The sequence below is a fragment of the Diospyros lotus genome, chromosome 2, assembly GCF_014633365.1.
Source record: "Diospyros lotus cultivar Yz01 chromosome 2, ASM1463336v1, whole genome shotgun sequence".
Classification (NCBI taxonomy): Eukaryota; Viridiplantae; Streptophyta; class Magnoliopsida; order Ericales; family Ebenaceae; genus Diospyros; species Diospyros lotus.
In genome coordinates this window covers 40,330,127-40,343,585 of record NC_068339.1, presented here as the reverse complement: position 1 = coordinate 40,343,585, position 13,459 = coordinate 40,330,127, and the positions used below count along the sequence as shown (strand labels likewise).

Sequence of the window (13,459 nt, the reverse complement as noted above, 5' to 3'; positions counted from 1 at the left end):
TACGGTAATTATAGACATAGAAAAAGACAAAGACAAAGTACCTAAATAAGACTTGTGGAAGGTGTTGGAGAATAAAGGAGTTCAAATTGCATTATATATATGTTATGGAAAACATGTATCACCAAGTAGGAATGCATTTTAGGACTTTTGTAAGAGATACTGAAGCTGAAGCTTTTCTACTTACGATCAAATTATATCAAGGGTATGTATTGAAGCCTTAACTCTTTACTTTTGTCAAGATGAAATCAAAAAAACACATCCAAGAAACACCTTGGTGTATATTATTTCTAGATAATACTATCTCGACTTAAGGGATGAGACAAAAAAAAAAAAAGGCATGAACAATAAACTTGAATTACAAAGACATGAATTTAAAAGTTTTAAATTAAGTCAAAAAAATGAGTATGTTGAATGAAAGTTCAACAAAAATAAAAAAATGTAAATGATATTATTGTGAAACTTGAAGATAAAGTTATCCCAAAAAAAGATCAATCTATATCTCGGATCAATTGTTCAAAATGAAAGGAAAATTCTGAAGGATTTTACTCATACAATCAAAAGAAGGATGGTTAAATTAAATTTCGTGTAATATTTTATATGACCATAAAACTCCTTTAAAGTTAAAAAAAAGTTTTATCCGACAGCTATAAAACCATCTTTGTCTTATGGCTCAAAATGTTAAGCAGTTAATTATTAACATATGCAAAATATAAGGATAGCTGAAATAGAAGGTTTTGATGGATGGCGGCCATACAAGAAAGGAAAAAATAAAAATAAGAGCACATGTAATTCAGTTGGAGTGGCACCTATTGAAGATAATATGAGGAAATCACAATTAAAAGCCTGTTTGGTCATGCTGTGGCGAGGGGAAAAAAAAGCCCCTTTTTTTAATATTGAAAGCGCTTTTACCCATTTTTTTACTGTTAGGCTAAGCATATGAGAATCTATTAGTGAAATAAGGTCAAAAGCATATGAGAATCTATATAAATGACTTGATACAAAAGATGGAGAAAAGGATATATATAAATTAGCTAAAGCAAGAGAAAGAAAAACGAGGGATCTAAACCAAGTGAAATGCATAAAAGATGAAAATCAAAACGTATTATTGAATGAGGGAGCGATTACGGAGAGATGGAATGAGTATTTCACAAAATTATTCAATGATGGTAGGGACACGAGTTAGGTTGGGACATCTTAATAACTCCGAAAGAAACGTGAGCTATACATTTTGTCGACGCATAAGTTCAAAAGAAATAAGGCAAGCATTAAAAAAGATGAAAAATCATAAGGCGGTGGGATCGGATAATATACCAATAAAAGCATGAAAATGCATGGGAGAAGAGGGCATCTCCTAGCTAACGAAATTATTTAACGCGATCCTTAAATCAAAAAAGATGTCAAATGAGTGGAGGAAGAGTACTTTGGTTCCTATATACAAGAACAAATGAGATATTCAAAACTATGAAAATTACAGAGGAATTAAGTTAATGAGCCATACCATGAAACTCTATGAGAGACTAATAGAGCAGAGACTCAGAAAAAAAATAAACGTCTCGGAAAATCAATTTGGTTTCATTCCTGGTAAGTCAACAATGAAAGCTATATACCTACTGAGGCGCCTAATGGAAATGTATTAAGATCATTAGAAGGACCTGCATATGGTGTTTATAGATCTAGAAAAAGCCTATGATAGATTCCTTAGAGAAGTATTATGGAGGATATTAGAGAAGAAAGGAGTCCGAATAGCCTATATACAAGCCCTTAAGGACATGTATCACGGTGCAGAGACAAGGGTCAAAACATGCGGAGGAAATACAAAATCGTTTAAAATTACAATGGAACTACATCAAGGTTTTGTACTAAGTCCATACTTATTTGCTTTAGTAATGGATAAACTCACTAAACACATTCAAACAGAGGTGCCATGGTGTATGCTATTTGAAGATGACATAGTGTTGATGGATGAAACAAAAGAGGGAGTAAACACTAAGCTTGAATTGTGGAGAAACAATTTAGAATCGAAGGGATTTAAATTAAGTAGAAGGAATTAAATTAAATAGAAGGAAAACAGAATATATGGAATGTAAATTTAGTAAGAATGCAAGAGTGGAGGATGTTATAATTAAATTGGAAGACCAAATCATACAAAGAAAATACCATTTTTGATATTTGGGATCAGTGATTCAAAAAGATGGAGAAATTCACGAGGATGTCATGCATAGAATTAAGGCAAGTTGGCTAAAATGGAGAAATGCATCGAGGGTGTTATGTGATGGTAAAATCCCATTAAAACTGAAAGGAAAATTCTATAAGACAGTTATAAGACCAGTTTTGTTGTATGGCTTAGAATGTTGGGCAGTCAAATACCAGCATGAGCAAAAGACGAGCGTAGAGGAAATGAGGATGCTAAAATGGATGTGCGGCCATACAAGAAAAGATAAAATTAGAAATGAAGTTATTCGTAATAAGGTAGCAGTAATGCCAATCGAGGAGAAGATGAGAGAAACTAGACTAAGATGGTTTGGTCATGTTAGAAGAAGACTAAGAGATGCTCCTGTGAGGAGAGTTGATGAAATGAAACAATTAGTCAAAAAAAGAGGTAAGAGGCAAACCCAAGAAGAGTTTGGGAGAGACATTAAAGTTTGATATGAATTTTATAGGCCTAAATGAAGATATGACAAAAGACAGAAATACATGAAAATCTAGAATTCATGTAACCGACCCCACATAATAGGATAAAGGCTGGATATGTTGTTGTTGTTGTAGGCTAAAATTTAAAAGTGCTTTTAATGACAGAAAAATCAGTTTTTCTCCTGTACAACAAAAGCAGAAGCAGAAAATTAAATTATTAATGGACCAAATTAACTTTAATAAATATTTAAATTACAACTATTGTCCAATCTAAGAACCATATTTTCTGTGTGTTTGTGTGTGTGTATATATATATCATCGACAACTGTTGTTGTTACAAAGGAACCCTGCAATAGTGGCACAGTGGGTTGAAGCTCTCTAGCCATGGATTTCAGATTCTGTAGCCGGCTGTTGACACTCTGTATATATATATGTGTGTGTATATATACAACATAAAATATATTTTTAATGAAAAATGTAATAACTTTTTATTATTAAAATAATATTTAATCATGAAAATTAAATATGTTGAAATCATTTTTATTCAAATACTATTAATTATAAAAGCACTTCTTTCAATGTCCGTGTTATTAATTTGATCGTTAAAAGCACTTTCTTCATTCACTGACCAAACATATATAACAACATTAATGCATTTTCAAATAATCTAGCCAAATGCTAAATTAGTATAAAAAGTGATTCTTATAGACGTGCTTCTCATGAAAATGATTCTAGCAACAGCAAAAATTTCACAGCAATGTTGAATGAAGCCTTAGATGCTTTAAACATGTGAGAAGGAGACCAATAGAAACACCTGTGAGGCAAGCAGATGAAAGAAATTTGTAGCAATAGTGGGAAAAGAAAACTGGGTGGCAAACCCTAATACATGACATGGGATATAATGACTTTACAACAAATATGACCAGAAGTAGAGATGGATGGAAATCTAGAATTCATGTAGCCAACCTCATCAAGTGAGATTAAGGGTTTGTGATTGTTGTTGTTGATAGACAAAAAAGGGGGTAGAGTTATATAAATATACATATGTATTCATGCAAAAAAGTAGCCTTTAAAACATATCTCCTCAAGTTTTCCAAGTTCATATTTTGCTCTTTTTAACTTCAACAATAAGAATCTTTTTTGAAGAAATTAGTTTTTCCCCAAACCCCAATAGGAAAAGGAACCATGCAAAATTATTTTTATCTATTTTATTTTTTGACTAGTCCATTCAACAGCACATGATGCCTAAGCAAAAGAAACCAACAGACATCCTCACGAGAGCAAGTTCAGAATCTTATAACCCATAATACCTATCACACATACAAGAGAAGACAGGATGTTTGGACTTTGTTAAATCTACAAAATAAACCATTATTTCAACTTATATTTTATCTATAGCTGCAGTATGCCATTAATTTAGACCATCCGTATTTAACATCATGATTATTGTTTACTCTTATGGCACAGTAACAAGGGCATGAACAGATCTTGGGGATACATGCATCCAGGTTATTGCCTTTTAAGCTTAAAATCGAGAAATGAAATGAAAGGGAAAAAAACTAATTGAGTTCAATGGCCAAAGTTCTTTAGCCACCAAAGAATCATAGTAACTTTACTACATAACTGATCAAAGACCTTGGCATTTACAGGTAGGCAGGCTATGCCTGATTCTGGAGTAGTTGCTGAAATATAGCGGTCAGAAGGCATTAAAACTTCAGCCTAGCAATCAATATGTTAATTGTTATGAAATTTGACAGCAAAGCACTTTACCTCAACAGTTCTTAAATTGATTCGTATTAGTTCCTTGCGACTTTCAAAATTTGGAAGTGGTATATATATTCTCTTTTCCAGTCTCCTCCTGCATTATATTAACATAAAATAGATAGAGCATCATAACTAGATAAAAGCCAAATAAATATCAACCAGTCAGACACTCAGCAGTATTAGTTAAAATCTAGTTGACAGTTGAAATATTAATTATGGTATATAAAGAAAAGAGATCCAACCTCAGTGCCTCATCTATATCCCATGGAAAATTAGTAGCAGCCAAAACCATCACTATTTTGCGACTACCATCTTCATTTGTGCCAGTATTATTTACACCATCTACCTGAACCAGAAGTTCAGATTTCACTCTTCTAGATGATTCATGCTCCCCTGAAGCCCTGAACAGTGCAAGGTCATTCACATAAGAGCAGCAGGGTTTAACAAACATACAAGACTATCAATCAGTTAGAAGTTGGATACATGCAGAATGCAACATTTTGGCAACCCAAATACAGAAATGCAAGGAACATAACAATCTTAAACCTAAAACTGCATGTGTACCTGATAAAGATGTTGTCCACATCTACAAACATTGTATGCAAATATAAACAGAATATGAACACGGGCATGCCCTACATATTTCAAATTATTGAAAACCAAGCAAATCTGATCTTTTTTTTAACTTGAATGCAAAACATAGTGAAACATGAACTTTAGTCTCTTAAATGGAAAAATGCAGTAGACACCAGTGGGTTGTCATGAGGGGCATATCAGAAAGAACTGCATGATTGATAGCTACAGAAACTCAGTTCAGAATTAGAGACTTACCCCCGAGCATTGCAGAGAGAATCAATCTCATCAATGAATATTGTGCTTGGAGCATAAGCTCTTGCAAGATCAAACAGGCATCGCACCATGCGCTCACTCTCCCCTCGCCATTTTGAAGCCAAAGTAGCAGAAGAAACATTGAAAAATGTTGTACCACACTCAGTAGCCACTGCTTTAGCCAAAAGTGTCTTTCCAGTGCCAGGAGGGCCAAACATAAGAACGCCTTTCCACGGTCTCCTAATTCCCTGCATGTGCAGAAAAATTTTATCTACCTGGACTGCGTACACATCATATGGATGCGCATGCAACTTATGTGTGCAGTAGGATAAACCAGTATTTTTAAAGGCTCTAAGTGCACTCAAGCAGAATGGCCTTCTAGAGCTTAAGTGCTAAGCAGAAGTGCGAACTCAATCAAAATAAAGCACAAATGTTGGAAAAAATAAAGAGATAATATATAACAGCAACCAAATTACCAGATTTATGCTGTCAAAGACAAAAATTCATGCTGCAACAGAACAAAAGAGGATCTTTTAATTCATTTTCATGATTTAATTTAATCTAGATTAAGAAGTCATCTTCATCATTAGAGTTATGGTTCTTATCATCTTCCTCATCAGTACCATCAAATTGATTTCTTCAACCAAAACTCATGAACTAGAAGTTGAAGCTGGTGTTCCTATTGTTGCATTGCCTCCTTTACTTCTAATATTAAATCTAGACTCTTCAACTCTAGCAATATTAGCAACATCACCCCATGTCAAAAAATCATGACCAAACACTGAACCATTCTCTTCTACAACACTCCAAGATATATTTATAGTGTGTTCTGAGGTATTAGGTACACAGTAACAACTCTTTTTTATTGTAAAACAGTAAAAATCAAAATACATATAAATGTGCATGAAATAAAAAAGTGCGCAGTTTTAGCATGTAACAGAGCTTTCTCGTTTGCGATTCATTTTCACCAAAAAAAAAAAAAGCACTAAAACTGGGCTTTACGCTTTACTGGCGCTTAAGTTCGCTTTTAACAACACTGACATTAACTACTCAAATGATAGCTAATTGCAGCATGCAGCTCAACAATTTTTAAGCCCAAACCATACAGGATTATGGGATCCCTCCAAATAGGAATACTGTAAGTTCCTCTGACACTTGGGACTCCTTTATATTATAAACAGTTTGTTTGCTAAGAATTCTAGTTCTTGCAAGCATTGTATAAAAGGTCCACATTCTTAAAGATCATACATTTAAAACACTGCTCGAACAAACAGGAAATCCAGAAACTGTCAACTTAAATGCTACTTTTGAAAATGTCAACCTTACCAAGTCAAAATAACTTAAGCTTTTCAGCATATCCTACATTTATAACACCCAAGATTCAAGGAGAATAAAATTCAATCATAACCTTTAGGTCTTTTAGAAACAAAAACAATCCCTTAAACGACAACCAACAAGTTGTGGTGACAACTACTTGCAAATTTTGAATTTTATCTCCATAAATGTTAGCTTTGAGATAGCAATCGAAGTCAGAATATATGTACAACGATTCTCGCCAAGTGATGATTGAAGGGAAATGGAAATTCTCGACCATTAAGGGGCTATCTAGTTTTGGAAAACTGCTCCAGGTTTTTTGGAAAATTACTCCACAATAAAAAAATTAGAAACTTGTTCGAATGCAAAAAAATTCCAAATAGAAAATGGAGATTTGAAAAATGTGGTTCTCCAAAATTGTATTGAACTTCCTAAAATGAGTTTTCTAAATTTTCCTTACTAATTTGGAGATTTCAAAAACATGGTTCTCCAATTTTTCCCAAGTCATCTCTTCCCCTACACAAGTTTTCCAATCTTTTTTGAACACATGTTCTAATTTTTCAGATTGGAAATTATTTTCTGTACTACTAACATTTGAATGCGATTTTCAAATTTTCTTTGGAAAATGAAAACTAGAGATTTTGTAGAAAATTAGAAATAGAAAACTGGAAATTATTTTCCACAATCAAACATGTTAAATTGGGAGCACTGGAATTCTCAATCTTTGCCAATACACAGCCACACACACACGATTTGATCCCCAATGGCAGAAACAGAAAATAAGAACATACATAGAATTCAAAAAATAAAGGAAGAACATGCAAACCACAAAGAAGACAACCGGTTTTATCCTGGTTCAGACCACCAATAGCGATCCTACATCCAGCCTCTTGTCCCGAGAGCAATCCACTAAGAATCTTGAATGAAATCAGTACAAAGTTCCCTCTCACACGAGTACATCAATCACGAGATTACAAAGGCTAACTTGATCTAGACTTTCCTCTCACTTTACTGCACTTGCATAACAGAAATGAATGATGTCCCAAGCGACTGCCCTATGCCTTCTATTTATAGACATTTTGGGCGGACAAAACAAGGTAATATAAAAGATAACACAATACCTATTAAACCCCTCATACATATACTACTGTTAGACACAATCTAACTTAACTAACACTGCCACTTGAATCAATCTGACTTCACTGACTTCTTCTAGGCTAGACTCAATGCAAAACTATAACAAAACAGGGACAAAGGTGTGCATAAGAACTCCTTTGGAAATTGATAAACCTGCAACACTTGAAAAGAATACTTAATTTTTCACTGATTTCAGAGAAATGAATTTCTCAGGATCTATTCCCATCTAAAAAAATAGGGCCTTCACACAAATTCATAACCATAAAGTCATGTAATTTGGCCACCCAGGTGGGGGGTGGGAGTGGAGGTGGTGCCTTTACAGTGGTGCCTTTACAGTTAGGGGTCACCAGAATAATAAGATTGTTAGAACTGAACACTTGAGGCATAAAATTTGTTATAAAGAATTTCCTCCTTCAAAAAGCCCATTTATATAGGAGGTGGCCTTGAAAGCACACAGTCTCACTTTATTCTAGGACATCTATGCATGGAATGGTAGGAAACACCTGCTATGATATTATAAAGTGTTCCCTCTTGGAAAAGAAAGGAAGGAAAGGACATACTTGTTTCCAGTACTAGGAAAAATGAAAACATATCTGGAGACACCTATGCCTCCACCACAACAAGCAGAAAGATTCAACAATAATATTCACAACAAATATAATCATATTTCAACTTCAAATCCATTTACCTGGAAATATTCAGGCATCCATAAAGGAAGAACAACAGCTTCCTCTAGAAGTCTTTTTGCTTCAGTTAACCCCGCTACATCATCCCACCTCACCCCAGGGGTGGAATCCAAAACATCCCTTTCAAGCATTGCAGCCAAGTCAGCATCAGGACCCTCATACTGTACGCGCTTCGACTTCACATCTTCAGCGTCACCATTCTGCATTTCAACAGAAAGGAGTAATTTGAGCTCAGGTTGAACTGAGGGGATCCAAAAATACATGACTAAAACAAGTATCAGTTAGGGTCTCTGTAACACTATCAAAAGCTTCAAGATTCATAGGCAAATCTATATCACAAAAAAAGAGGTGCCCCTTTAAAAAAAATAAACAAAGAACTCCGCCTGATTATTAAAGAAGATGCTGAACATGTAAAACACACCCATGTTAAACAACTCCACCCATGTTAAACAACTCCAGGATGCCACATCCCAAGAACAATCAAGTTTCACTTGGTTCTGTAATGTTTTCTATAAATTTCAACTTTTAGACCTTGACTTTTGTTATGACCAAGACTTTGTTTGACAATGGACTAACAAAATTACTCCTTGGGTGTCCACAATATTAAATATTAGTCAAAATGAGTCAACAGATACAAATACAGATGAGCTATTTTGACTTGAAGAAAATAATTGCAAATTCTCAAAGCTATTTTTGACTTAAAGAAAATAATTATAAACAAAAAGTAAATTCCCAGGGCTATGTTTACTTAAGGAAATAAATTACAAACAAAATATCATAGGAATTCCTCTCATACCCAATGCCATAGCATTGGGATTTTCAATGATAAGACATTCATGATCCTTTGATGGATATGACAAACAATTTCTATGGGTTATTTTATGTGGCTTCTATATTGACCTCCATTTCTGAACTTTAAGCAACTAAAAAAAATGAGTTTGCATATTTATGTAGCATTGTCTTCAAAAGAAGGCTTTAAGAAGTTTCTCATATGAAGCCAAATATTCCTCAAATTCATCTACCTCAAGATTACACACATCAACCATCAAACATGGTGAATATGAGTATGCTCTCCGCAATTAAATATAAAAAAATAAAATTCTACACTTCAAACAAAACACAAGCACACAGGGTCATTGTACTAATTATTTTTGTCTTGTAGAGCGTACCATTGAATCTGCCTTGCCAGATTTTCCTGAGCCAGTGCCTTTCTTACCAGTAGTAGAGGCTCGGACTCCAGTGTTTGACCTACTAGAACCACCAGCCTTTGCTCCACGACCAGTTGTTCCAGATTTTGTTGAACCACGACCCCAATTTCCATCTTGAGTGGATTTCCTCGTGCCCATTTGACCTGCTCTTGTGGGTCTTCTACTTGTGTTGTCTCTACTAGGCGGCCTCCAAACATCAGGATCATCCATTGCAGCACCAGATGAAGTTGGGTACTCATCCAACGGTTGAAAAACAAACGAGGATTTGGTTGAAATTGGGGGTGAGGATGGTCTCCTACCGAAGGAAATCTCCTTGAAAGCCCTTCTCTCAGCATCCAACTGCTTGACAACCTCTGTTTCTTCTGTAAGAGCTTTCTTTACATTCATCCATTTTGCACGAATTAAAGGATCATCCAGTGTGTTTAAATGCCTGAAGAAAGGAAATAAAAATAAAAGAGACTTCCCAAGTGAACTAGTGAATAAGACAAAAACAAATTTATATGTATATATACACAAACACATCCACACGATGCAACATAAAATAAACAAAATAGGAATAGTTAGTTCCTAAGTAAAGAGAATGCCATATCGAAATTAGTTCCGGGAAAAAGTTTCTTTCAGGAACCAAATTATCATCATGGTATGTGATGAAACTCAGTGTGAAATTAATCATGTCTATTAATCCATGTTTGAAAATGAGATTCTCAAAGGAAAGGAAATTTGAGGGAAATTTAAATCACTTATACCTATGCAATTTGTTTTATCAAATCAAAAAATGATTCTCCAATCAAACATCTAGTGGCTTACTTTCAATTTTCTAATCATATGAAACAAATATACAAGTTTAGCTTCAATGCCTAATTTTTATTTTCTTAATTTTTTTTTCGTATCCCTCCACGAATCCAAGTCTAGAATGACAGTATAATAATTGTGAAGTCACCTACAAGAAATTGAGCCGGGAAAAGATCATCCCCTTTGGGACCTCTCCGTGTGTCTACTCCAAGTCTATCAAGCACCCAAACCACCCTTGTATTTAAGGAGGCATCACTTCAAACACGTTCACATTTCACACTGGGAACTCATTCGACGGGTGGAAAAAGATTCCATGGACATATCCTCCATGACGTTTTCAATAACGTTTATTCAAGCAAAACAAAAATACCAAAAGATTCAACTGCAATGCTAAGTTAATCTTCACCAATTGAGCACAGCAATGATTCAAGTGAGTTTCTCTTCTTCTCAAGGATTTACCTTTTACATTCCAATTCCATTTACTAACTAGTAAAGACAAAATAAGAGTTCTATTTGTCACAGTAAACATTACATCCAGCAACTTCTAATTTCAATTTATACAACAAAAGGCATTCAACTTGAAGAAAAGCCAGAGAGAGGAAGAGATTACTTGTTGATCTGAGCAATGGCACCATCAAAGAAGATAACGGAAGTATCGTAGAGACCTTCGAGGGCGTATTCTCTCGCCAATTTCAGATGATCTTGCAATCCCCCAAGCGCCGCCGTCGTCGACGACGTGCCCCCCGCCATTATCACTACTCTTATCTATTACGGGTAGAACAAAGAGTTAAAATCTCGATTTTCCCCTAGGCTCTTCAGAATCTGCCCTTTTGTTTTAAGCAGATGCTCAGAAAATTCAAATAGAACAAAAGATAGAGATTAGGGTTTGAAATGAGTAGGGTTGGTGAAGAAGAAGAAGAACAAGAAGAAGAAGCAGAAGAACGGGCAAATGGAGGCTCGACTGGAAAAGAAGTCCCCTGAGAGATCGAAGCTCTTCGGCTCTCTCTCTCTCTCTCTCTCTCTCTCTCTCTATGCAGCCGGATGCTGCTGCTGCTTCGCTTGGAGTAGTGAAACTGAAGGCGACGTTTAAACGGCCGATGGACGGGGGACTTGTCAAAGGGATAAAAGGCCCAGGGAGAGAGAGAGAGAGAGAGAGTGAGAGAGAGAGAAGATTGTGTTCCTGAAATGCCCTTGCTCTTTATGGAGCATTAATTTGGATTAACTACATTTAGACCCCTGAACTGGTATTGATTCTCAATCAAGTCTGTCATCATATTTACAACTTGACCCTTTTCCTTTCAAATGTCGAACCGCGGTGCATTTGTACAATCAGAATTTAGCCACGTGCACACGCACATGACCAGCTAAATATCATTTAATTCCCGAAACACCCTTTTCATTAAAAACTTCTGTGTAAACCTTGTCTGTAACCTGTTGAGTGTAGTATTGAATGTTAATGTAACGTTCGACATAGCGCAATCCTTAGCTAGCAACTGTTATATTATGTAAGCTGTTGACGTCTGTTCGCGCTGTATCTACTCGTCTGTTCGCGCTGTATCTACTCACTTTCTTGCCCATTTTTAGGTGCTCTTTGCAAAATAGAGAAGAAAGAATTTCTATTTATAGGCCCATCCTTAACTCTTTCTTATTATTAGTAAGAAAGATAATTTTAGTGGAGTAAAATAATAATTCCAATTTGGTTTTTCATAAATATGGCACCCCATCCACTATATTTTAGTGTGCTAAATAATTGTTCTTTTCTCATATCGATTTAAGTACAAAAAGCCCAACCCATAAAACTAATAATGAGTTTAAGTTGTAAAAATTAAAATATTTATAAAATAATAAAAAATATTATTTCTAAATATTATTTGTATAAAAGATGAAATAATGAGGTTTCAACTTTAATGATATAAAGACTTATAATTTAATTTCAACTATAATTTCAATTAAAAGGTGTTAACTTTAATCTCACGTTTTGTTACTTATTTAATCGCAAAAATGGTAAAATCATAAAAAAGTTTATCGTTTCCTTTTGTTTTAGAAAATAATTTTTAATTTTATGCCATAATATTTTATATTTTAAAAAATCATAACATTTATTTTCTAAAAATTTAAAAATATAAAAAATTATGTTTTTTAGTTCATTGTATGAAGATGAAAAATTAGGGTCCCATCTGGTTTAATAAAATATTTTATAATTTTCAATTGTAATTTTATGATTAAAAATGTCATAATACTTTATGTTTTAAAAGATTATAGCATTCATCTTGGGAAGCTTAGAAAACATTAAAAGGATATTCTCTATTTTGTAGTATAAGGTTGAAAAATTAGAAAATTAAGGATCCATTTTGTTTTCAAACTATTTTTATTTTTTTAAAATAGTGAAAATACATTTATTTTACTATTTTAAAAAAATATTTTCAAAAACAAGAAAAAAAATTGAAAAAAAAAACTTAAAATAATAAAAAATTATTTTGGATATTTTTAGTCAAAACAACCAAAAAATGAAAAAAATGAGACAATTTATTTATTTATTTGTATTTTATTCTTATAACGGAAAAAAAAATACAAGATTCACTAACTTTCAAATGTATATATTTCTTAATAATATATTAGCATTAAATAGTTGTAATTTAATAAATAATTAAATTTATTGAATAAAATGTCATTAAAAAATTATTCTTAAAATTCCAAACATACCGAGTTTTCTAATTTTTGTTTTGACAAACAATTTTTTAGAATAACAAACAAAACGTGTTTTTTGTTTTCTAAAAATGAACTAGCAAAACAAAAAAAATGAAAATTGAAACTCAAAAAATGCAATTTTTTTATTTTTAGTGGAAAATTTAATTATTCAACAAAAAATTGAAGTTGAAAAATAAAAAATATTTTCTATGACTATCAAACCCTTAAATACTTGAGTTTTCTATTTTCCAAATAGATATTTAATTATTTAATAAAAAATTAGAATTAAAAAATATAAAATATTATGTCCAATTAAACAAGCCATGTATTCTGTTAGTCAAATGGTTAACGTACAAATGTGATATGTAAATAAAAACATATCAATAAATATGGCTTAATTTTTATTTTAAA

The 13,459-nt window shown here is 33.4% G+C and overlaps 1 protein-coding gene across 1 annotated transcript in view; it reads right to left on the bottom strand.

The window, feature by feature from the left end:
• LOC127795018 (katanin p60 ATPase-containing subunit A1) overlaps window positions 1-11,454 on the bottom strand; it is a 35,358-nt gene extending 23,904 nt beyond the window's left edge. The window contains exons 1-6 of the mRNA XM_052326416.1: window positions 10,971-11,454; window positions 9,530-9,998; window positions 8,363-8,560; window positions 5,227-5,471; window positions 4,638-4,796; window positions 4,402-4,489 (exon numbers count right to left, since the gene is read on the bottom strand). Coding sequence (XP_052182376.1) covers window positions 4,402-4,489; window positions 4,638-4,796; window positions 5,227-5,471; window positions 8,363-8,560; window positions 9,530-9,998; window positions 10,971-11,110 — 1,299 coding nt within the window. The 5' untranslated portion in view covers window positions 11,111-11,454. The remainder of the gene's footprint in view (window positions 1-4,401; window positions 4,490-4,637; window positions 4,797-5,226; window positions 5,472-8,362; window positions 8,561-9,529; window positions 9,999-10,970) is intronic.
• Window positions 11,455-13,459: the final 2,005 nt, after the last annotated feature.